Raw genomic sequence first — 22,346 nt, 5'->3', positions numbered from 1 at the left:
CCAAAACAACAACAAAAAAGAGGGAAGTAGGAATAGGCAAAGCTAGTCATGTTTCCAGAGGAGTTTTTCAGGATGCAGAGTCAAAGCCTTCCCTGGGGCTCCCTACTTCCTGCTCCCCTCTTTGTCCCTTTCTCCCAGAATAACACGTTCTTCTATCACAGCAGTTCCTGAATGTTTGGGGTAAAGTGTTTAAAGTGATTGAAAGCTTCAACAAGAGTTCTTTCGGAGATCCTCTCTAATGCTAGTGAGATTATTAGAAATTAAAACAAAGGGACTTAAGGGGCTGGAGAGATGGCTCAGTGGATAAGAGCACTGGCTGCTCTTGCAGAGGACCTGGGTTCAGTTCCTAGTACCTACATGGAGACTCACAACTGACTGTAACCCCAGTGTCCTCTTCTGGCCTCAGCTAGTACCAGACACCCATTCAGGACACATTCATTCAGGCAAACACTCAGTCACAAAAAATAAAAATAAGTAAATATTTGGGGAGTTGTTTTGTTTTTCGAAGACAGGGTTTCTCTCTGTATCCCCGGCTCTCCTAGATCTCATTCAGTAGACCAGGCTGCCTTGAACTCAGAGATCTGCCCCCAGAGGGCTGTGATAAAAGGTGTGTGCCGCCATGCCTGGTTAAGTAAAAAAAATTTTTTTTTTTTGAGGAGGGACTCTAAAGGGCTTGCTTGTTAATTTAAAATTAATAACAATAAAGAAGAGGGCAATGTCGCTGGAAAGATCTGTAATTACACTTAGACAACAAAAGAAAGAAGGCCAGAATAGGAAATACATAGAGACAGAAAGCAGGTAGATAACTGCCCTGTGCCTGAGAGGGGAGAATTGGGAATGGGGTCATGGTAATGAAAATGTTCTCAAATCTATCGTGGTTGCACAAAGATTTGAACATACTAAAAACTCCTGTATTTTACAGTTTTCTTTTTTTTGGTGCTGAGGATTGAACCCGTATAATCTGCCACTAGCTCCGCCTCAGCCCCAGACTCTGTCCTATAGATGAGTAAATTGTATGTGGATTACATCTTCACAAAGCTGGGTTTTTTATATTTTTTTTAAAAAAATGGATCACCGATTTACATATGAGAGAAATAGATTTTTAGAAGAATTTTCCCGAGGAAAATAAAGACGTAAGAAGAGGGGCTGTGTCCTGTTGTGCGCGTCTGGTGCCTTGCTGCCTACCAACAGCTGCTTTGCTGCTGCGGCGCTCAGGCCTTCACTGCGGGTTGTTTGGACTGAGATCTCTACGGCGAGCTCACTGAAATACAGGTCATGTCACGGCAGAGACCCTTGAAGAGCCTCAGGTTGCCCAAGGATCAGGCTCTTTAAAGGTTCTGTCTTCCGGTATAAATTTATACTTGCCCTTTGGAAGCCCATAGCCTTGGCCCTAGGCCCATTATGGCTTATCCCATTGCAAAATGTCCCCAAACCTGCTTCTCTGAGCTGGCGTCATGGGGGGCCCCACCTCCTGGAGATGCGCCGGGTGCCTGTCACCTCTAGGCACAGCATTTCAAGTCAGGGAGCGGTGAGGGGCCAGCCCAGCATCGCCCTCCTCACTGAACTCCCACCAGCCATGACTCAGAGCCTGCTGTTGGATATAATACTCGCCCAGACTTTCTGGTGAGCAACCATCTGTACACACAGTTCCTAGAGATGTGCTCTCTAGAGCCACCGTGAGGAAGATGAGATCCCCCTGGGTGCCTTGCTGCTGCAAGGCACACCAGCCCCTCCAAGGCTAGCACCTGTAAGGGCCACATCTGGATTTGGTTTTTCCAGTTCCCTCACACAGCACTTGTATCCTCATGCCTACAGTCAGGGCAGCTGGTTTCCCCAGGACTGTGGCCCTAGCTGCTGTCACATGAGATACCCTGAGGGGCTAGTTACCTCCTCTCCCTCGTATCCGGTTTAAAGTCCCCAGTGAACTGGCTTAGAGGGAGGAGAGACATAGAGAAGACACCCAGATACTAGCGTAGGTCCTGAGGTTGCACAAGTGTCCTTGGACACAGTTGTGGCCGGAAATCAAGCAAGCAATGAAATACAGCAACCTTTGGCCGGCCCCGGGCTGGTGTTTCCTACTGTAGCCCTGAGACCTTTGAGAGCCCCACCCCAGCTGGAGTCCTTCAGGAAGGTGTTACCCTGTGACTCACTCACCCAGCCCCCCACTATCTCCCACCATAGAGAAGGCCACTGTCAACCATGGGGTTCCTGCATTGAAGGGTAGAGGGGGCAACTGAGTGTAGGCCCTTGAGAGGTACAGTCTGCACCAAGGCAAGCCTGCCCAGTCTCTGGATGAGCCAGTGGTATTTCTTGGTCTTTCCAAGAATATGATGGCCTCACATGGCCTGGAACATGGGGGGCCTGCAGAGATGGGACCCAGTGTGGCTACACAGAGGGCAGGAAGGCCACCAGGCTTCTCCCACATTCCCAGCTCTTTGGCAGTAGTTTGTTTATTCATTTGTTTGAGACCAAGAGGGGCTCTGCTTCCCTCCTGTCCCCCAGTACCACCTGCCAACCCCAGGACCTTGGGACACAGTTTGAGAACTTTCATTGTTGACCTGCCCATTTTACAGTCAGGGAAAAAAAAAAAAAACAACACACCCCAAGGTGGGTTGATCTCTTGCCCACCGACTTACAGTAAGCTAAGGGGTCTACAAGGACCTGAGAATATTAGGTGTAAATCACCCCAAGGACAGATGTACATGGGTGAGGGACAGAGACCAGCCTTAAGTCAACAGCCAAAGGGTAGTAGGACAGACGAAAAGAAAACCCTTAGCTGGGCATGGCCAATATTCCCAGTAGTTGGGAAGCTGAGGCCAGAGGATTCCAAAAGTTTGAGGCCAGCCTGGGCTACACAGGAAAGAAGGGAAAGAAAAAGAAAAGGAAGACCCCATACCCACGACCTCCTTCCCTCATCCATGAGTCTCGCCTCTAGCCCTGGGTGTCGCTACCCTGCTTCCCCCTTTCTCTGCCTTCCTGTCCCCAAGAAGGGAGCCTTGACCTGTAAGCAGAGGTCGGGCTGGGAAGCTCAATGCTAGGCTAGAATGCACAGCCTTCTGATGCCCTTGGAATTGAGGCCTTCCCAGCTTCCGTATGTCCCAGTCAGGGTAGGAGTGTGTCTTCCTCATTCCCGGGTAATAGTTCTAAAGTTCTGTATAGCCCAACACACCCTCCTGACCGCAGGGCCAAGATGGAATTGATATGCCAAGGTCCCGTCCTGCCCCGACTCCTGTATTCTCTGGAGTTAATGGCTTTCAGCACATTCTCAGATGGGTCTCTGGGAAAGGAGCTCCACAGTGTGGTAGAGAATGGGTTCAGGAGGTTTGGGGGACCACACGGGACACTGGGCCCTACAGAAGCTTTGCCCATGCTGCTTAGTTTTGTTTCCCTCACCGATTTCTGATGACAGGGTCACTGTCTCCCTGTTATAGAGAGAGCATGGCCGTGAACCTCTTAGGTAGATTTCCTGAGGGGCTGCATCATGGCTGAGGGGTGCTCAAGGCCTCGCAACTTTTAGTGCCTAATCCAACACTGCCAGGTGGACCATTGCCTGTTCCATTATCTCTGAGCAGAAAGCCATCAGCTCAGGAAGCTCAAGCTTGGGAGAGGGTTGGACTGGCCTCTCCCTGGCATTGGGTAAGAATCTTAGGAAGTCCAACCACCCAGAAGAGCAGAAACAGGCCTTCTGGATCCCAGCGCTCTTGGCCACACTCCAGCAACCCTTGAGCCCTGGTGGAAGTTCTGCAGATGGAGTGTGGTGCCTCCGGGGGTGGGAGGGGGGAGTGTCTTTTCTTCGCCCATCCTAAAGTTTTTTTTTTGTTTTGTTTTTGTTTTTCGAGACAGGGTTTCTCTGTGTAGCTTTGCGCCTTTCCTAGAGCTCACTTGGTAGCCCAGGCTGGCCTCGAACTCACAGAGATCCGACTGGCTCTGCCTCCCGAGTGCTGGGATTAAAGGCGTGCGCCGCCGCCACCGCCGCCGCCACCGCCGCCACCGCCGCCGCCACCGCCACCGCCTGGCCACCCATCCTAAAGTTCATGTCCAAGACACTTACTTGTAGTAGAAGGTTCGCAAGAGGAAAACCCTGTAAGTGAGTTGGGTGGCTCCTGACCTCTGGGCGTTCTCTTCTCTTTCAGGACCTGGGCATGGAGTCAACCTCCCTGGATGATGTGCTATATCGCTACGCCAGCTTCCGGAACCTGGTGGACCCCATCACACATGACCTCATCATCAGTCTGGCACGCTACATCCACTGCCCCAAGCCGGTAGGCAGTTGTGGTCTCAAGCAGCCAAGTCTCCTAGGGTGTGAGGTGGACCCCCTCTCTAGACAGCATAGACCTGACCGTGGTTGCTCAAGGAAAAAGAAACCTCTGGGGTTGACCCCATCGGTGGCTTCCTCTGGGACCTTCTCTCTGGCTCCTGGAGCTGCCTAGTGCCAAGATGTAGAGAAGAGGGGGACTGGGCTGCAGAGGGTGGGAGCTGCAGGGTCAGCAGAAGACAGGCAAAGGAGCTTTGAGTACAATAAGAGACGGTAAGAAAAGCCAGTCTTGAGGGTTGGTAGACTGGGAGAGGAGCCACGGGGAGCCAAGTAGCTGAGGCTGGAACCCTGGGGAACAGGAAAGTACCAGAAACAGGCCTCTGAGGGAGCCCTGCAGTTGACATACCCCTGTCTTTGCTACAATAGGAAGTGAATTGCCTAAAAGTTTGGGAAGTGACAGGTAATAGAGCCCTCAAAAATAAACGAATGTGCCAGGCAGTGGTGGCACACGCCTTAATTAATCCCAGCACTCGGGAGGCAGAGGCAGGTGGATCTCTGTGAGTTCGAGGCCAGCCTGGTCTACAGAGCAAGATCCAGAACAGGCACCAAAACTACACAGAGAAACTGTGTTTCGAGAAAAACAAAAACAAACAGAAAAACAACCTATGAATATAGGGAAAATACTATCTTCATGCCCATTTGAGAGCTGAGGAAGGCAGGTACTGCAGTAGATGTGCCTTTCCTGAGGACGGCAGAGGTGTTTACTCTGCAAACCTGGGCCTGGGCAAGACAAGAAAATCTAACTGCCTCACCAGGCCCAGAGTTAACACAGGACCAGGCTAGGCCAGGAGAGCCTAGAGCTCCTTCTCTTCAGCCTAGGTGGGGCCGGGGACCACATCAGTCTGGGTTACTCAGTACAGGCTGCTACACAAGTACCATAGCCTGAGGGCTTCTAGGTAGGAATTCATTTCTCACATCTGGCTGGAAGTGCACGGTTAGGGTGTCTGATGGGACCCTCGCTCGCCATCTCCGATTGCTGCCTTCTCCTGGGTCCTTACATGGTGGAAAGAAGGTTCTAGACCCCTCTTAGAACAGCACTGCGAGGGCTCCACCCTCACCACCGAGTCAGCTCCGGAAGGCCCCACCTTCCAACACGTGAATGGGGGTGGAGCACATGTCTTCAGTGCTCTGCATGGTGTGACCTTTCCCACATCGCTTGATTTCCAGAACTTCCTTTCCCTCAACTCCAAAATGGGCATCGGAACCGTCTCCCTCCTGCTGAGAGCCAAGTGAGATAGCTCACGAAGCATCTGCATGGGCCTTGTCCAAATGGCCACCTGTGCACAGAAGCCGGCCCGTGGCACCTTCTGCGTGCCACCAGGGTACTGAACCAGTAGGGCAGTGTAGGAAAGAGCAGCAGATCAGACATGGTCCCCACAGGCCAGGTCTTGCTCTCTGACCAGGATTTCCAAAGCAGCAGAATGGGCCCAGCCCTGCTGGGGGTTCATTGACCAGCCTTGGCTCCTCTGGGACTCCCCCAGGTGTGAGTGGGACAGAGGTGGAAAGAACATCCCAGAAGGGACTGGGACTCCCTTCTCACGGGCCTTTGCGTCTGACACTCCCCTAGATGTTCAAGTTGTGGCCTAGAGGTGTAGACAAGGTGTCAAGACCACCAGCTCTTATGGGAGTGTCTGTTCGCATCATGGTGGACCAGAAAGAACAGAGAAAGGCTAGAACCAGGGACTAGGCCGTCGTCTTCAAAGACCCCTAGTGACCTTCCACCAACTAGGGGACCATCTCCTAAAAGTTCCACAACCAAAATAATCCCACCAGCTGGGGAACAAGTATTGAAACATGAGCCTGGGTGGTGTGGACATTTTAGATTCAAACCAAACGCCTGCAGTGACTTAGCACCACCACCGCCTGGCTAGACTCCTCTCTTCAAGTCTGTCTCCCAGTGGCACCGCACTGAGGATCAAGCCTTCAACGCATGGCCCTTTGTGGGCACGTAAGACCTAAATTATCCCATATTGGCTGGGTGGTTACTTTGCGGTCTACTTTACCCACTTAAGTGGAGACTTAAGCCTTTAGTACCAGCACCAGACAGTAGTGCAGAGGCAGATCTCTGTGAGTTCAAAGTCAGCCCAGTCTGTATAGTAAGTTCCAGGCCAGGCAGAGCCACAGAGTGAGACCCTGTCTGGACATGAATTACTAAATGGTCTTATTAAATTAAAAAAAAAAAAACACGGAGCCAGATATAGGGGTGAAAACCTGAGAGATCAGGGAAATAGGGAAAGCCTCAGCTAACCTTACCTCACCAACTCCGCAGCTTCCAAATGCGAGTGACTTCCTGTCTACCCAGTCTATATGCCTTGCTGTTCTGCCATCTGATTTGCTCTCTCAGTCCAGCTACATCACTTCCTGCTTCTGCCCAGCCCAGTCACTTCCTGTCTGTCTATACAGACCTCCAGACCTCCATGGTTAACTAGAGTTGGAATTTAAGGCGTGTGCCACCACGCCTGGCTCTGTTTCCAGTGTAGCCTTGAATTCACAGAGATCCAGATAGATCCCTGCCTGCCAAGTGATAGGATTAAAGGCGTGTGCTACATTGCCTGATTTCTTTGTCTACTTATATTGGCTGACTTTTTCATCTGGTCTCCAGGCAAGCTTTATTTATTAAAGCACAAATAAAATATCACCACATCTGTCTTTTAAAAAAATAATACTCTAAGGATTATCTATCCATCTTGTTCACAGTTCTATCTTCTAACAGGCAGGAAACAGCACGTTCCATTGTGAATTTGTGTGTGTGTGTGTGTGTGCATGTGCATGCGTGCGTGCATGTGTGTGTGTGCAAGCATACATGGAAGGAATAAGAGGATGTGAGTATGTGTCCAAATGCATGTGTGCACCTGTGTACGTGTGCTCATAGAGGTCATTGGACAGTCTAAAGTGTCTGCTGTTCCTCAGATGCCTTCTACCTTAGAAACAAGGTCTTTCACTGGCCTGGAATCTCACCCACTGGGGTAGACTGGCTGCCTCCACCTCCCATCTCACCTCTACTGCAGTCACAGTCAGGTGCCCTGACAGTTGTCCCCTGACCACAGTGCGTGTGCCATGGCATCCCCATGCACCCACCCACTCGTCCTCATACATACTCATATGTAAAAAAAACAATTAAAAATAAGTAAGTAAAACAAAACACAAAAGCGGGCATGGGTTGTCAAACCGTCTCTGCGGGGCAGGAGTCCGAGGCTACAGGTGTCGGGCTTTACTGGAGTTCATTAAGGCACGCTGCGGGGCTGGTGGCAGGAGGCCGCCGTTTGTTGCCATGTGGGTGTCTCCCCAGGACTGCCTGAGTGTCCTGTATCACAGAGCGAGCCAAGATACCTGTCCTAGAATGCACACACCACCCCTCCGGCCCTTCTGTTCTCTTGATCCCCGGGACAGTTCTGATAAATCCTGGGGCTGGCTGCCAGGAACAAAGGACAGGATGGTCTGGGAGGCTCCAACACGTGCTGAATGAGACGGCTTGGCCGTTTCGTCCTCCTGATCCTGGGCTGCTCTCATTAACTGAGCCCAGCTAGAGACCAGGGACAAGAGAACCTGGTGATGTACTGTGCAGAGCAGTCCCGCGAGCAGAGACGCAGAGACGCAGAGATGGGCAGGAAACAGATGGGGGTAGGGTGGGGGAGGGGTAAGCCAAGGGAAAACGGGCAGGCTGTCCATCTCAACAGTGTCCAGTGTGTAGTGAGTGGAGCAGTCAGAATCTGATTAATGAATGGGTAAATTTATGAATGAGGGAAGCCTTTGAGTGGCAGACAAGGTTGTTGGAGTCCTAGGTGCTCTTCTCAAGGTGCCTGGGAAGTGAAGGGACAGATGGCATCTGACAGCCGAGAGACCAGCGAAGGCTGTAGGTTGGCTGTGGGCCCCTGCGCCGCTTTCCAACCGATCCTGGGGAAGTCCCTCAGACAGCCCCTCCCCCAGCGCTTCAGGGCAGTGTCCCTGGGCAGTTCTGGAGAGACTGCAGTGCCTGGAGTCCCGCCAATTGTGCCATGCCTCCACGCTTCCCCACGGGTGAGAGGAAGAGCCGCCAGGAGTATTCCACAGTCCATACTGAGCCTTCTGCGTGGCTAATCGCCGCTAACAGACACCCACGCGGCCCGGTGTCTTGTCACCCCAAAGCAGCTCAGCTTGGTGGAGGCTTTGGAACTACTGAGCAGGCATGCTGTATAAGTCCGTCCATCCCCCCTCTGCTCCATTACGTACTGTTTCCTCTTTTCACGGGGCTCTTTCCCACCCTCCCACATGGCGGAGAATATGGCTACCCACAGGCCCTGTTCTCTTGTCCGGTCCGGTCCCTACAAGGTGTCTCATTTTTACACACACACACACACACACACACACACACACACACACACACACACACACACACACACACTGTCCTCCTCTGGGCTGGCCCCGCTCTTTGCCATTCTCTTCTGGAAGAAGGCCTTGAGGGAGCCTGGGAAGGGAATGAGTTGGGAAAAGGATAAAAGCACCTTGAATGAATATGCCAAGGGCCAGGTCTCTAACGAGAGGAGCAGAGTGGGTAGGTTGGTAGGAGCCAAGGGGCAGCGTCTGGATTCATTCCCTTTTACAAGGTGCGTGTGGAACTCTATGCCTCAGTTCCCTCATTTGCAAAGTGGGAGTGGTAAGACCGTGTGCCGGAGTGAAATGATTTCTAGATGCTCAGTCATCGTTAAGGGTGGGAAGTGTGGCTGGTGCTAGTGTGGGCCTGCCATCCGAGGCCAGGGTGGATCCCAAGCAGTACAGAAACAACAAAAGACCCATGGTGTATTTAGCCCAGGCAAGCAGAGGGGATCGTCTCTGTTCTTTTTACAGGGACTCGCAACTCTAATTGGCATGCTCAGCTATTGTCCCGCTTTAGCCAATGAGAAGGCCGAGATTGACTCCGGCTCCCTCCGGTAGCAGCAGCCTCGCCCTGTGCTCGGCTGCCCTCTTGTGGCCGACACCGTGCACTACCATCCCTCTTTATGCCTTTGTTCTCTGAAGATTCTGCTGCCTGAGCTAATCCAGCTTGGGCAACTGAGGGAGAGGGCGCGGCCTCGGGTCTTTGGAAACCCGGGGAGAACTGATGGGAGGAGGGGCCACAACGGAAACTAGTAACAGTTCGGTCCCAGAGCACCCCAAAACGATGCTGGGCGTGCCCACACACACCCCATCCCATCCATTGGCCCTTCTTGTCCTTAAGGTCCGAGAGCCGGGTGCTTCTCCACCGTAGCTGCACGAGAGAATCTCTCTCCCCGCCCCGCAGGACTAGGATCCAGGAAGAAGGGGTTGGGAGGCGGGAAGCATCGGGAATAAGCGAAGGAAGGAATGGGAGAGAAGACAGACAACAAAACATTGCGGTTTTCCCAGAGTGTATGCGCCATGAAAGCAGAAGGGGGCTGGACCAGCGAGTGGGAGGAGGGTCAGAGGAGAGCACTAAGGAAGAGAGTGTGAGTAAGATGTAATAATATGTGTGTGAGAATGTCATAATAAGACCTATTGTTTTGTATACTAACTGAAAATAAAGTGAACCCGCTGCCAGAGGACCTGCCCGCTCACCGCCACTAGTGTCGATTTTTTAAGGTGCCCTGGGCAAGATGGGAAATGAACTCAAGATGTGCCGTCTCCGTGTCGTGCCCCACCCTGGTATCCCATTCTTTTGCCTGCAGAGTCAGCTATGACCATTACCAGTCTGCACCACTACTCACCACCCCAGCCACGCCTGTGCTGGGGAAGGCCCTCATCGGCCACAGAGTGGCCGCCAAAGGTGACTTTGGCCACCCTATCCCAGGTGCTTCACTCACACCTCTTCTCTGTGCCTTCTCTGTCTCCTGGCCCAGTGTTCCCTCCACTCCCCCCTCATCGTATTCCATTGGTTCAGCCAGATCCGAGGAATCCCAGGTGGGGGTCCCACGGGCTCCTCCTAGTGAGCATGTCCCCATAGGAGCTGGTCATTCCCCACCCTGCATTTACACCCGCTCTTCCTCCGGAGCCCTTGTTGATGTGATAAGTACAGTGACAGAACCAACTTAAAAGAGAACGGGTTTATTCTGGCTCACGGTTCAAGGGACGGTGCATCATGTGGGGGAAGTCAAGGTGGCAAAAAGCTTGAAGTAACCGGTCACACTGCGTACGCAATCAAAACGCCAAGACACATGCATGCTTCTGCTCGGTTTATTGATGCCTCTCCCCACTCCCCTGTACCCAGTCAAGACAATGCCCCCACAGGCGTGATGAGCAGCCCATCACCCAGGTATCCCCTGGACACAAGACAATGCCCCCGTGGTCGTGATGAGCAGCCCATCACCCAGGTAATGCTGCATTCGTCACACTGACAACTAATACTATCACCAGCCCTGTGCTTTCTGCCCAGATCTCTAGCCCCAATTCCCAACCCCTTCATCTGCCCTCTGCCCACACCTTCTCTGACCTGTGTGTGACCTCTGTCACTTTCAGTCCCTTCTGTGGGCATGGCCTCAGTCACCCTCTCAACTTCCCTGTCCCTCCGCCCCCATCTCCCAGAAAGAAGATCCCATAGACCTCACCCACCGTTCCTCTCTCCTGCCTCCCTGGCAGCCCCCAACGATGCATCTGCTTCTCTGTGTCACCTTCACCCACCTTGTGTGACCAGGCTAAGCAAGAATCTTAAGTCTAGGGATCCGACGTCTACTCTCGGATTCGGTGAGATGGCCTGGACAACTGATGTCCGGTTTGTCGGTCACACTGAAGCAGCAGGAAGCAGTGAGGCTGTAAGGAACAAGGGGGTCCCTTCCAGAGCAGTCCCCTCAGCGGCAGGCCACCCCATGGCTCCCTGTTTAGATGCTTCACTTCTCCAGGCCTTCCTTCGATCGCAGGCTCCCTCCTCTCTGGTCCCACTTGCTCGGACTTTCTTCTCTTACCATTCTGTCAGCCACAGCTCGCTGAGTCTCAGTCCCCGCCTCTGTATAGTGAGGGGATGAAAGTTTGTAATACTCTGGAGTGTGGGCGTTCTGTAGCGTTCTAGCGTGGCGTCTGCCGTAATCCAGGTGAGAGACAGGAAGGTTTGCACAGTGATAGCATGGGGATGGCCGGATTTGCCCGGCCAGATTCTTATTTGCTGCCCCCATGCCTGCAGAACTGCCCTCCCCAACTTTAGCTCCTCATTCAGGGGTATCTCTTTAAAAACTCAGCTTAAGGGCTGGGCGTGGTGACACATGCTTTTAATTCTCATACTTGGGAGGCAGGGGTAGTCAGATCTCTGTGAATTTAAGGCCAGCCTTGTCTACGTAGTGATTTCCAGACTAGCCAGGGCTACACAGTAAGACCCTGGCTCAGAAACAACAAAACATACACACATACACAAAACCAGCTTACCTCTGAGCCCAGGCTGAAAGGACCTTTGTTGTTTAGCACCAGAAGCTCAGGATATCATGCTGGTCTTTCCATGGAGGATGAGCCCCAGGACCCTGTAGATACCAAATGCACATGTCCCTTCCTAAGGCAGCATAGTCCAGGTGTCCACCCTCCTTCGCAGTGAGCATCCCCAGGTAAATGCTAGAGGAGCAATGATTGTGCTACATTGTTTAGGGAGTGGTGACAGAAAAATACGTCTGTCCATGTTCAGGACAGACATCGTTCTTTTCTGGGTAAGGTCTCTCCTGGCTGTCCTGGAACTCACTATGTAGACCAGGCTGGCCTCAAGTTCACAGAGATCCTCTTGCCTCTGCTGGGATTAAAGGCGTGTGCCACCACGCCCAACTTTTCTGGGTACTCTTGATCTGTGGTTGAATTCCTGAATGTGTCCACAGCTACAGACCATGCTCATTGAGCGAGCTTCCTGTGCTCTGGGTTCTGCACAAAGCACCTGAATAGTAGTGACCCAGTTAATCCTCCAAACCCCAAACCGCACAAGCCAGTGTTGTGTCCTGCTGTGCCCCCCTCCCCCGAGAACTGAAGGCACAGAGAAGTTGCCTTAATTCACTCAAGGCCACAGACAAAACCAGGACATGGAACTGCACAGTTTGGTCCAAGTCCGTGTTCTAAATGATTGAGTAGGCTGCTTCTCCATGAGCAGAGTGGCAATGGTAATCACACCTGAAAAGCTGATGCTACTCGATACACGGAACCTCACTGCCTCCTGTGGGTGGTTTGCACTGGAGCCCCAGTACTGCTGGCTCTTGGCCCTCGGCTCTGAGTCTCCTGGCAGAAGCACACTCTTGCCCCCATTCCTGGGTTGGGAGACACACTTCTCCACCCAGCTCAGACCTGACACAGGGGCCATGTTGAATTGATTCTCCTTGAGATGGAGTTGGTGTGTCTCTATTAAATCTTTGCACTGCAGTTAACCCAGTGTATAGTCCAGTGACTTAAATGACAGAAATTAATGTCCTCGCTGTTGTAGAGGTCAGGAGGCCAAGATGTGTGGGCTCTTCTAGCCTTTTGTAAAGGATTTTTTTTGCCCCTGCATGCTTACATGGATCTTTCCTCTGGACATGTCTGTTCCCTAATCACTTCTAAACACACCAGATATATTGATTAAAGCCCACTCATAATGGCCTCATTTTTACTTTAATTACCTTTAAATGTCCTGTCTTTGATGCAGTCACATTCTGGGGAATTGAGGCTTAGGAGATCAATATAGAGCGAGACAGCAGGGATTAAACCCACCTTTAATCTCAGCACTCGGGAGGCAGAGGCAGGCAGATCTCTCAGTTCGAGGCCAGCCTGGACTACAGGGTGAATTCCAGGACACACTGGGCTACCCAGGGAAACCTTGTCTCAAAAAAGGAAGGAAGGAAGGAAGGAAGGAAGGAAGGAAGGAAGGAAGGAAGGAAGGAAGGAAGGAAAAGAAAAAAACGGGAACAATATATAATTGTTGAAGGGATGCAGTTCAGCCCATGGTTCTCAGGGTCACAAACTCAAATGTTGATGAGAGAGGGCTGGAGAGAGGGCTGGAGAGATGGCTCATCAATTAAGAGCATTGGCTGCTCTTGAAGAGTACTCTGGTTTGATTCCCAGCACCCTCATAGTAGCTAACAATCATCTCTAACTCCAGTTCCAGAGACTGTGATGCCCCTTTCCGGCCTCTGCGGGTACTGCATGCATATGGTGCAGTCATACATACAAACAAAACATCCATACACATGAAATAATATTTTTAAATGCTAATGAAGCAGGCAGACAGTGTAGGTGGGCAGATTGCACTGGGAAAGACTTGTGCCTGCCGCTCCTGCCAAAGGCGCTCACTGGGGCCAGCAAAGCAGGCCTCTCTTACCCTAAGCTCCCAGAGAGCCAGGTAGTTTCGTAATCTAGAGTGGGGGGATCAGGGCACCTCCAAGTCCTCCAGGGCCTCCTCACAGACCTGTGCCTGTGATTGCCTCTGCAGGAAGGTGATGCCCTGGGTGCCATGGAGAAACTGTGCCGACAGCTGACCTACCACCTCAGCCCTCATTCACAGTGGAGGAGGCATCGAGGGCTAGTGAAGAGGAAGCCGCAGGCCTGGTGAGTGGTGGTCCCCGTCGTAGGCCCTGCCCCAACCCTGCTGACTGGTACCCTTCCTGGGGCACTGTGCTGAGGGGAAGGCCCGAGCCAGAGGGGATGTCAGTAAATTCTGCCTGAAGGGAGGTAAGGACCAGAAAAGTAACTTGGATATTCCAGGTACTTGAGAGATGCTGAAAAGGAGGTCTCTGGGGTAGGATCTGGGGTGCACGGCCCGCAGATGGATAGGTGGGGAGGGGACACAAGGCATTTCTAGTTCCTGGTGTTCCTAGTATTCTGGGATGGAAGCCAGGCATGGTAGTGTACCTCACCTTTGCAACCCTGAACTTTGGAGGCTGAGGCAAGAAGGATTGCTTCAAGTTGTGGCTATCATAACCCACTTCCAGAAAGTTCTCTGGGATGCCCTTCCAGGGGATCTAGAGTCTAGCCTTGTCGCAGCCATGCAGCCGTGAAGACCCTCCAGAGTTTTGTAGTCCGGAAGACCAAGAGCTAGAGGGCTTGAGACAGAATACACAGAGCAGGTCTCGTGGTAGGAAGCAGGTGAGCCCAGGCTGAGAGGCAGGCTTCCTGGAGGAGGAAGCACTCCTGCCTTGTACAGGTGACACAGGTGAAGGGCTGGGCCTGCTCCAAACTGGCAAGGCCCTGGTTCTGTGCCCAGATCGTCCAGGGGGCTCTCGGTGGACTGGAAAGGACAAGACGGTTCTCTTCTCTCTTAGTTTCATTTCCTGTTGCTTTGATAAAACACCCTGACAAGCTGGGCAGTGGTGGTGCCCGCCTTTAATCCCAGCACTGGGGAGGCAGAGCCAGGCAGATCTCTGTGAGTTTGAGGCCAGCCTGGTCTACAGAGCGAGATCCAGGACAGCTAGGGCTGTTACACAGAGAAACCCTGCTTCGGGGGGGGGAGGGGGGGGGAGACCCTGACAAGAGCAACTTGAAGGGGGAAGTGTTTATTTGATTTACAGTTCCAGGTTGCAGTCCATCGTTGTGGCGGAGTCAGGATGGCAGGAGATTGAAGCCGCTAGTCACATTCAGTCAAAAGCGGAGAGAAAATGAATGCATGCGTAACTCTCAGCTCTCTCTCTCCACTCCACCAGTCCCAGCCCCAAACCCAGGGAACAGTGGTGCCCAGCTTTAGACTGAGTCAGTTAACACAGTCACCAGTTCCCCCGACATTCCCACAGGTCAGCCTGATCTAGACATCGATGGAGGCTCTCTTCCCAGGTGTTTCCAGACTGTGTCAGGTTGACAATTCAAACTAAACATCATGGGGCTGGAGAGATGGCTCAGCCAGTTAGAGCACTGGCTGCTCTTGCAAAGGCTCACAACCATCTGTAACTCCAGGGGATCCAACGCCATTCTGGCCTCCTCAGGCGACAGACAGGCACATAGTACACAAACATATGTGTAGGCAAATGCCCATACACATTAAATAATATTAAAAATAATTATGAGCCAGGCGGTGATGGCGCACGCCTTTAATCCCAGCACTCAGGAGACAGAGCCAGGCGCATCTCTGTGAGCTCAAAGCTAGTTTAGTCTACAGAGCAAGTTCCAGGGCCGGACCCAAAGCTACACAGAGAAACCCTGTCTCGAAGAAAAGAAAAGAAAATTACGTGTGTGTATGTGTGTGTGTGTGTGTGTGTGTGTGTGTGTGTGTGTAGTATAATGATATATGCAACTCCCCCTAGAGCTGGAGTTACAAGTGGTTGTGAGCTTCCTGACAGGGTACCTGGAACCAAACTCAGATTCTCTCCAAGAGCAGTATGTTCTTAACTGCTAAGCCACCTCTCCAATTCTTCCTGTCTTCTTTTTTGATTGGTTTGGGGTTTTGGGGCGGAGGGGGGGGTGAGTTTTTTTGTTTTGTTTGTTTGTTGGGTTTTCTTTGTTTGTTTTGAGACAGGATCTCACTATGTAGCTCTACTGTCCTTGAGCTCATTATGTAGACCAGGCTGGCCTTGATCTGAGACTTCCATTTGCCTCCCAAGTGCTGGAATTCAAGGCATGCACCACTATGCCTGGCTTTGTTCCTTTGAGACAAGGTCTTTGCTATGTAGCCTTGGCTGGCCTGGAACTCACTTTGCAAACCAGACAGGCCTCCAGTTCCTAAGAGCTCCGCCTGCCTCTGCCTCCCCAGTAGTGGGATTAAAGGCATGTACCAGCATGCCCAGCTTTCTGAGATTAATTTTAGAGTCTCACTGTGTAACCCAGGCTAGCTTAAAACTCACAATGCCCCCTGCCTCTGCTTCTTTCCAAGTGCCAGAATAATAGGTATATGCCAACCATGGCCAGCTAGGTCTTCTGTCTGCCAGTGTCCACACACAAGAGGCTCAGTCCATTCTCCATTTGGGAACTGTATGAATGAAACCTCCTCATTCCTCTCAGGTGGCTTCTCCTCACACTTGAAATTGAAGCAGGCACTGTGGTCCGCCTGTGCCTCCTCTCTGTCTTCCCTCCTCTAGGCTACCTCACACACACAGGAGCACTCTCGAACTTGACAGCTTCAGGGACTTTCCACTTGACACTGCTTCGGTTGGAACTCTTCGCCAGCTCTTCTAATGGCCCAAGCGTGCTCTTTCTTTACGTCAGGTTGTAAATTTCTCCTCGGAACTAAAAAGCCTGCCCTGCTTGCTTAGTTCCAGGTTCCAGGTCCCCTGTCAGGCAGCTCACAGCCACAACCCCCAAAAGCTACTTGTCATCGTTATTTGTTCCCTGTCTCCCCATGACAGAAGGAAAACAAGGCTCCTGTCCACTAGGTTCGCCATTGTGACACCAGCCTAGGACACTGCCCGGCACATGGTAGGGCCATAACAAATATTAGAGTGAGTGGGGTAGAAGATTTTGGCCGTTTGACTGGCCAAGATCTTCAAATTGGCAAGCAGTGGGGATAGATTCAAACCCATACCTACCTGACTCCAGGGTATAGACGGTCAGCCATCTTCAGGGTGCTGGGTTGGCTTCATTGCTGACATTGATAGAACCCCACACTAAAGTCACAGCCGACAAATTCCAGGCAGGATTCTAAGCAGTTAAATCTCATGCTTTGGAGAGTTTTACCTTCAAATCCAAGGAACAAAATCTCCCAGCTCCAAGGGGGCCCCAGGGTAGCTGCTTTGGTGAGGCTGTGACCCCTGAGCTTCCGGCATAGACATCTTGCAGCAAGTTCAGCCATCCCCAGGGTAGGAGGGTCAGGTATGTGAAAACTCAGAGAAAACTGGGCATCTCACCAGTGGGAGTGGGGGTTGGGGACACACTTCAAGCCAAGTGGTCTGGGCCCCAGAACCAGGCAAGGGGCAGCGGATGGCAAGAGAGATGAAAGCATCAAGCCTCCCACCAGCCTGCTGCCCTCACTCAGCTGTGAAAGCTCAGCCCCAGTGACTGACAGTGACAGCATTCACTCATCCGCCTATAGGAGGCGCTGTTGTAACACGTGGTTTTTAGCGTTCCCCACAGCCCTGCGGTAATAATGGTAGCTGTTTTCTTTTAGGCAAGCCCCTGAAGCACCGACCTTTATGAACTAGCTAGAGACTAGCACAGGGTAGGAAACAGGAGTTAGGAGGAAACTGCAGGCATCCTATAGAAACCTAGGCTTGGAGAGCAACTGGGGTGGCAGCCTCCAACCTCACGCGCTGCCCACTCCGCGGAGCTTTGAAGCTGCGGACTCCCTAGTCTACCCACCCTGGCGAGGGGTAGAAGAAATGAGGTCCCAGATCAGAGTGAAGCAGAGGCTGCTTCTGTGGTGACAGCCCCCGCTGCCCCCGCTAAAAGCCTGCTCATTCCTTCTTTCCTTCAGTCTCAAGGCCCTCCTAGCTGGGAATCCCCCGGACAACATGGTGGATCTGTCAGGCATCCCACTGACCTCCCGTGACCTGGAGCGGGTGACCAGCTATCTTCAGCGCTGTGGAGAGCAAGTGGACAGTGTGGAGCTGGGCTTCACGGGCCTCACGGACGACATGGTCCTGCAGCTCCTGCCGGCGCTCAGCACCCTGCCTCGCCTCACCACACTAGCCCTCAATGGCAACCGACTGACCAGAGCTCTGCTGAGGGACCTCACCGACACCCTCAAGGACCCCAGCAAGTTCCCCAATGTCACATGGATTGACCTGGGCAACAATGTGGACATTTTCTCCTTACCCCAGCCCTTCCTGCTCAGCCTGCGCAAGCGCTCTCCAAAGCAGGGGCACCTACCAACCATCCTGGAGCTGGGGGAGGGGCCAGGTACTGGGGAAGAGGCCAGGGAAGGTACAAGTCAGCAGGACCCTGGAGGAAGCCCTGTGACACTTACAGGAGACCAGGAGACTGGGACTCAGACATGACCAGGAAGCAGGGAGACCTTGTCAGGATGGCTAAGGTGGCTTTGGGGCTCCTCCCATCAGGAGGATGTCTGAACACCCCACCTACCACCCAGACACCAGGCTATCAGAGCACTAACTGTTGTCCCCAGCTCCCAGTCCCCGCCGCTGAGAAGTCATCCCTTGCTCTGGAGGCTCTGGGATGTCTCCACTCAGCCTGCTCTCCCAGACTTGTGGAGCTGGACCAAACCAAGCAGTTGAGCCTCCTTACAGTTAAGGGAAAGGGGCATCTACTAAGAGGGCTTCCCGATTCCCAGGGGCCTCCTGGAGGTGGTTTGGGTCCTGAGCACTAAGAATAGGAAATCCAGTTCAAGCTGCAGACCTCCCTTCCTTGACTGGAGGATTTTACTGTGAAAGGCAGCACATGCCTAGTGCCCTCACCCCTCAACCAGCACATTTTTTTTCCTACCAGCTGGGTTTCAGACCCTATTCCCAGAATCTAGTCCTTGGAAATGGCTCTTCAAGCACTTATCCTAAGGCTCCAGGACTAGTTACTTCAGCCCTAGTTATAAGGAAAATTGGGGCTTCTACACCTATTTTCCCATAATGCCCCCGACCCCCACAATGAGCAGCTCCTACACTCCAAGCCCAAGGAAACTGGGAACTGTTCTGAACTAGGTGACTCAAGATCCAAGGGAAGCAAAGCCTTACAGGCCCGGCAAGCAAACTGGCTCATAGGATCTGGGCAAGATAGGGGCCTTACATGGTACTGCATCACTACAGCCAAGAGACAGGACAAGTGTGGATGCCTTAAATGCTTTGGAATCTTTGCCCAAGTCTTAGGTTGTGAAAACAGCTTAGACTGACCAGAAGTTTACAGTGCTGGGCTGCTCAACACCTGACAATTTACTCTTCAAATACACGATTTTGAGGACCAGTACCAAAGACTTGCTTTATTTTGGTGCTTGTTAATGGTAACATGTGTGCATACACACGTGCGCGCACTCACACACACACAGACTTGTGAATTCATTCAATACAATGGTACAACTTTGTGCACAAACATTTTATTGACATGTGTGGAAGTTCCCGTGGGGTAGGATGATCACCAAATGTGCCTGACCAGACAGAACAGGGTCAGCAGACACATGCTGGACTGTTTTCATAACACTGCTTAAGAGGCTGCTTTCCGAATCCCGGTTGGTGGCGGTACTGCTGGAGACTCTTCTGGAGACAGCCTGCAGAGGAACTAGGTTTCAGAATCACACTTGTTCCAACTAATGGCATTCAGAACACTGAAAGATATCTTCAGAAAACCATAGGCTCACCACTACCAATCTGCCGGTAATTCCAGCTATTTTAGGTGATCTCATCATCTGATATCCTTTCAAAAAATGACAGCTAGCTTGAAGCAATCAGTGTATAGATCAAACTTACCTCTTCCTTCACTGCGGCTACCAACACAGGCTGCATTCCAGCACTCAGTTCTCAAAACTTGAGGAAGCGGACGCTCCTAAGATGGACTGCAGAAACAGGATGAGTTACTTCTAACGGCAGCCACACCACACTGGAACCTAGTTTTAAACACAGCCTAACAAGAGCACTAAAGACCTTACAAAGGGTACATCTTTCAAGTTATTAAAATGCAATCTTAGGGGCTGGAGAGATGGCTCAGTGGTTAAGAGAACTGGCTGTTCTTCCAAAGGACCTGAGTTCAATTCCCAGCACCCACATGGCAGCTCACAACTGTCTGTAACTCCAAGATCTGACACCCTCACATAGATATACATGCAGGCAAAACACCAGTACACACAAAAATAATTTTAAAAAATTAAATAAAATGCAATCTTAACCACCAGTGAGGGGGCTTCTGCAAAACCAGCCCAGCTGGGCTCAATCCATGGGACCCAAATGGCAGGATGAGCTGTCCAAACTGCCACTTAAGAGGGAATTTAAGACGAGTTAAAGGACTGGGAAATGACTTAAGGTTTAAGAGCACTGGAGGTTGCCTTTCCACGGGCCCAGGCTTGATTCCCAGCACTCAAGTAGTGGCTGACAACCACCTCTAAGTCTCGTGCCCCTTTCTAGCCTACACGGACACCAGACACATAAAAAAGATGGCTCTGTAGTTACCTATGGACAGCACCCTGCTAAATGTAGGCTCCACCCCCAACTACAACCAGTACTGAGTACAAGCATTCCAAGTCAGGCTGGACTGATGCATGTACATTCATAACGATCATAACCAAACCAAACTGACAAGGCCTGGCCCAACTACAACCAAGACAAAAGCTTACCTCATGGGAGGCCACGGCTGCTGGCAGTCAGCCTCCGATCTCAATGTCCGACCTAGATGGAACACAGCAGTTGTTATAGTCCAGACCGAGTTAATCCTCAACACCAGTCACTGGTGAAGGCTTGACTGCATCAGCCAGGAACAACTTATCGTCAGTTATCGCCTCTGACGGCACTTCCTATTAGTGATCTCATCACCGCAGTCAAGCTTCCTCTGTCCCACTCCAACCCATGCTGAACAGCCACTGACTGGAGGCCCATTTCAGCCCATTACGGCTGTGCCCATGGGGGTGGGTGCATGTGGATGGTGTGGCCGAGACCAGAACACACTCGATTCCCTGGCTCTAGAGGTTCAGGTGGTTATGAACCACGCTGCCTGAAATACTGTATTGTAGTAATAGGCCTCTTGGCAGCTGAGCCATCCAGCGCCAGGAGGAATTTAGCTAAGCACTTCTGCAAAAAGCATGAGCTGAATGCTGGGCTGGGGTGGGGTGGGAACACCGCGGGTAGCGAAAACTACCATGTCAGCCACACATCGACGGCTCCAGGAACTTACCTCGTGGTGGCACTCTGCTCCTCCTCCACGTCCGGTCAGTTCTCCCCCTGAAAGGTTAAAAGAACAAGCGAGTCCAGAGACCATTCGAACACTCGCGCGGTCCATCGCCGAGGCTCGAGCGACTGCGATCAGCTAAGAAGGGAGGTCGTCAGTTATCGCCTCGGACGGCACTTCCTATTTCTAGTCTCATCAGAGCAGTCGCCGGCCAGCCCGCCCACGCGCGGAGCCCCGGGGTGCAGACCCCGACCTACCCGGCTCCCTCAGGTCTGCGCAGCGCCCACGGCGGGGCCGACAGGCCGGGCTGGCTCGGCATCGCACCGGCCGCGCTCCGCTGGGCCCAGGCACCAGGTCCGGCTACGGGAAGCAAACACGAACGAACACATAGCGTCCGCGGCGAGAGACCGCGGTGATCGTGCGCCCGGCTCTTAAGGGCTCGGAACAGACCACTTCCCACCCGGGGGGGGCGGGAGTGGCAAAGGCTCACGGGAACTCGCGGCGCTCCCCCGCTCCGTGGGGCGAGTGGTCTCCACCGCCCCGGGAATTCTGGGTAGCGGAGAGCGGGGAGCGAGTTGCAGCGCGCCTGCGCGAAGGCTTCGGCGTGCTTTTTATGTTAGCCAATGTGTCCTCCGACACGATCGTGTTCGGCGAGTTCCCAGCCCTCTGTAAACTCGTTGTGGACTTTGAAAACATGGAGTTAAGTCTGACAGCGCAGGCCTGAAATCACAACTGCTTAGGAGTCTGGACCTTAGGAATTCGAGCCCAGCCTGGGCAGTTTTAGCGAGCCCTGTCTCAAAATAAAAAGAAAGAAAAGGGCCAAAATAATCTCATGCTTGCATAAGCATGCGTTTAATCCTCAGGACCTGGGGATGGAGGGTAAGACCTTGGCTCTTCTGAGGCTCGCCTGAGATAACACCCGAAACTACATTCAGAGACAATAAGCAGCTGTTTCTTAAAGATTCGGGCCGCTCTTCGCCCCATTGCTGTTTGAACATATCCACGGAACCTCTCAAGACCCTATGCAGACAGCCCTCATCACATTCCTTAGAGAATTATACAGCCAAGAGGAGTTCCTGTTTGATCCGTTTTCATTGTCCCCACCCCTTTCCCGCTTCTGACTTTTGCATCGGGCTTGTCTCATGGGCAACAGAAAACTGCTGATGCTATCCCGTCAGTATATGAGCAGGTTCGGGTGTCTTTTAAGGGTTGGGAACATAGCGAGCATGAGGTTCTTAGTTCCATCCCCGGCACCTCATAAACTGGGTATTGTGGCAAACTCCCAAGTTCTGGGGATATGGAGGCAGGAGAATCAGAAGTTCAAGGTCTTTCTTCAGCTATACAGAGAGTTTGAGGCCAGCCTAGGATGGGTGAACCTGTATCCTAGCACTCAGGAGGCTAGAGTAAGGTTCTTGTGAGTTCAAGACCA

General features: G+C 52.2%; 1 protein-coding gene, 1 long non-coding RNA gene and 3 other non-coding genes across 5 annotated transcripts in view; 1 reads left to right on the top strand and 4 right to left on the bottom strand.

Moving 5' to 3' along the window:
* Lrrc75a (leucine rich repeat containing 75A) overlaps positions 1–19,017 on the top strand; it is a 46,631-nt gene extending 27,614 nt beyond the window's left edge. Inside the window, exons 2-4 of the mRNA XM_042284206.2 lie at positions 4,134–4,262; positions 13,671–13,786; positions 17,574–19,017. Of these exons, the coding sequence (XP_042140140.2) occupies positions 4,134–4,262; positions 13,671–13,786; positions 17,574–18,096 (768 nt within the window). The 3' untranslated portion in view covers positions 18,097–19,017. The remainder of the gene's footprint in view (positions 1–4,133; positions 4,263–13,670; positions 13,787–17,573) is intronic.
* Positions 19,018–19,123: 106 nt separating this feature from the next.
* LOC121831829 (uncharacterized) lies at positions 19,124–21,332 on the bottom strand. Its single transcript, XR_006075430.2, has 5 exons — positions 21,175–21,332; positions 20,924–20,970; positions 20,370–20,421; positions 19,510–19,595; positions 19,124–19,310 (listed from the first exon to the last, which is right to left on the bottom strand). It is a non-coding gene; the product is annotated as an uncharacterized LOC121831829 (long non-coding RNA).
* LOC121831925 (small nucleolar RNA SNORD65) lies at positions 19,379–19,450 on the bottom strand. The gene has a single exon (XR_006075520.1). It is a non-coding gene; the product is annotated as a small nucleolar RNA SNORD65 (small nucleolar RNA).
* LOC121831903 (small nucleolar RNA SNORD49) lies at positions 20,498–20,569 on the bottom strand. Its single transcript, XR_006075498.1, has one exon. It is a non-coding gene; the product is annotated as a small nucleolar RNA SNORD49 (small nucleolar RNA).
* Positions 21,050–21,120, bottom strand: LOC121831904 (small nucleolar RNA SNORD49). The gene has a single exon (XR_006075499.1). It is a non-coding gene; the product is annotated as a small nucleolar RNA SNORD49 (small nucleolar RNA).
* Positions 21,333–22,346: the final 1,014 nt, after the last annotated feature.

This window comes from Peromyscus maniculatus, chromosome 8 (genome assembly GCF_049852395.1).
Source record: "Peromyscus maniculatus bairdii isolate BWxNUB_F1_BW_parent chromosome 8, HU_Pman_BW_mat_3.1, whole genome shotgun sequence".
NCBI classification, from domain to species: Eukaryota; Metazoa; Chordata; class Mammalia; order Rodentia; family Cricetidae; genus Peromyscus; species Peromyscus maniculatus.
This window is presented reverse-complemented; position numbering and strand designations above follow the sequence as displayed.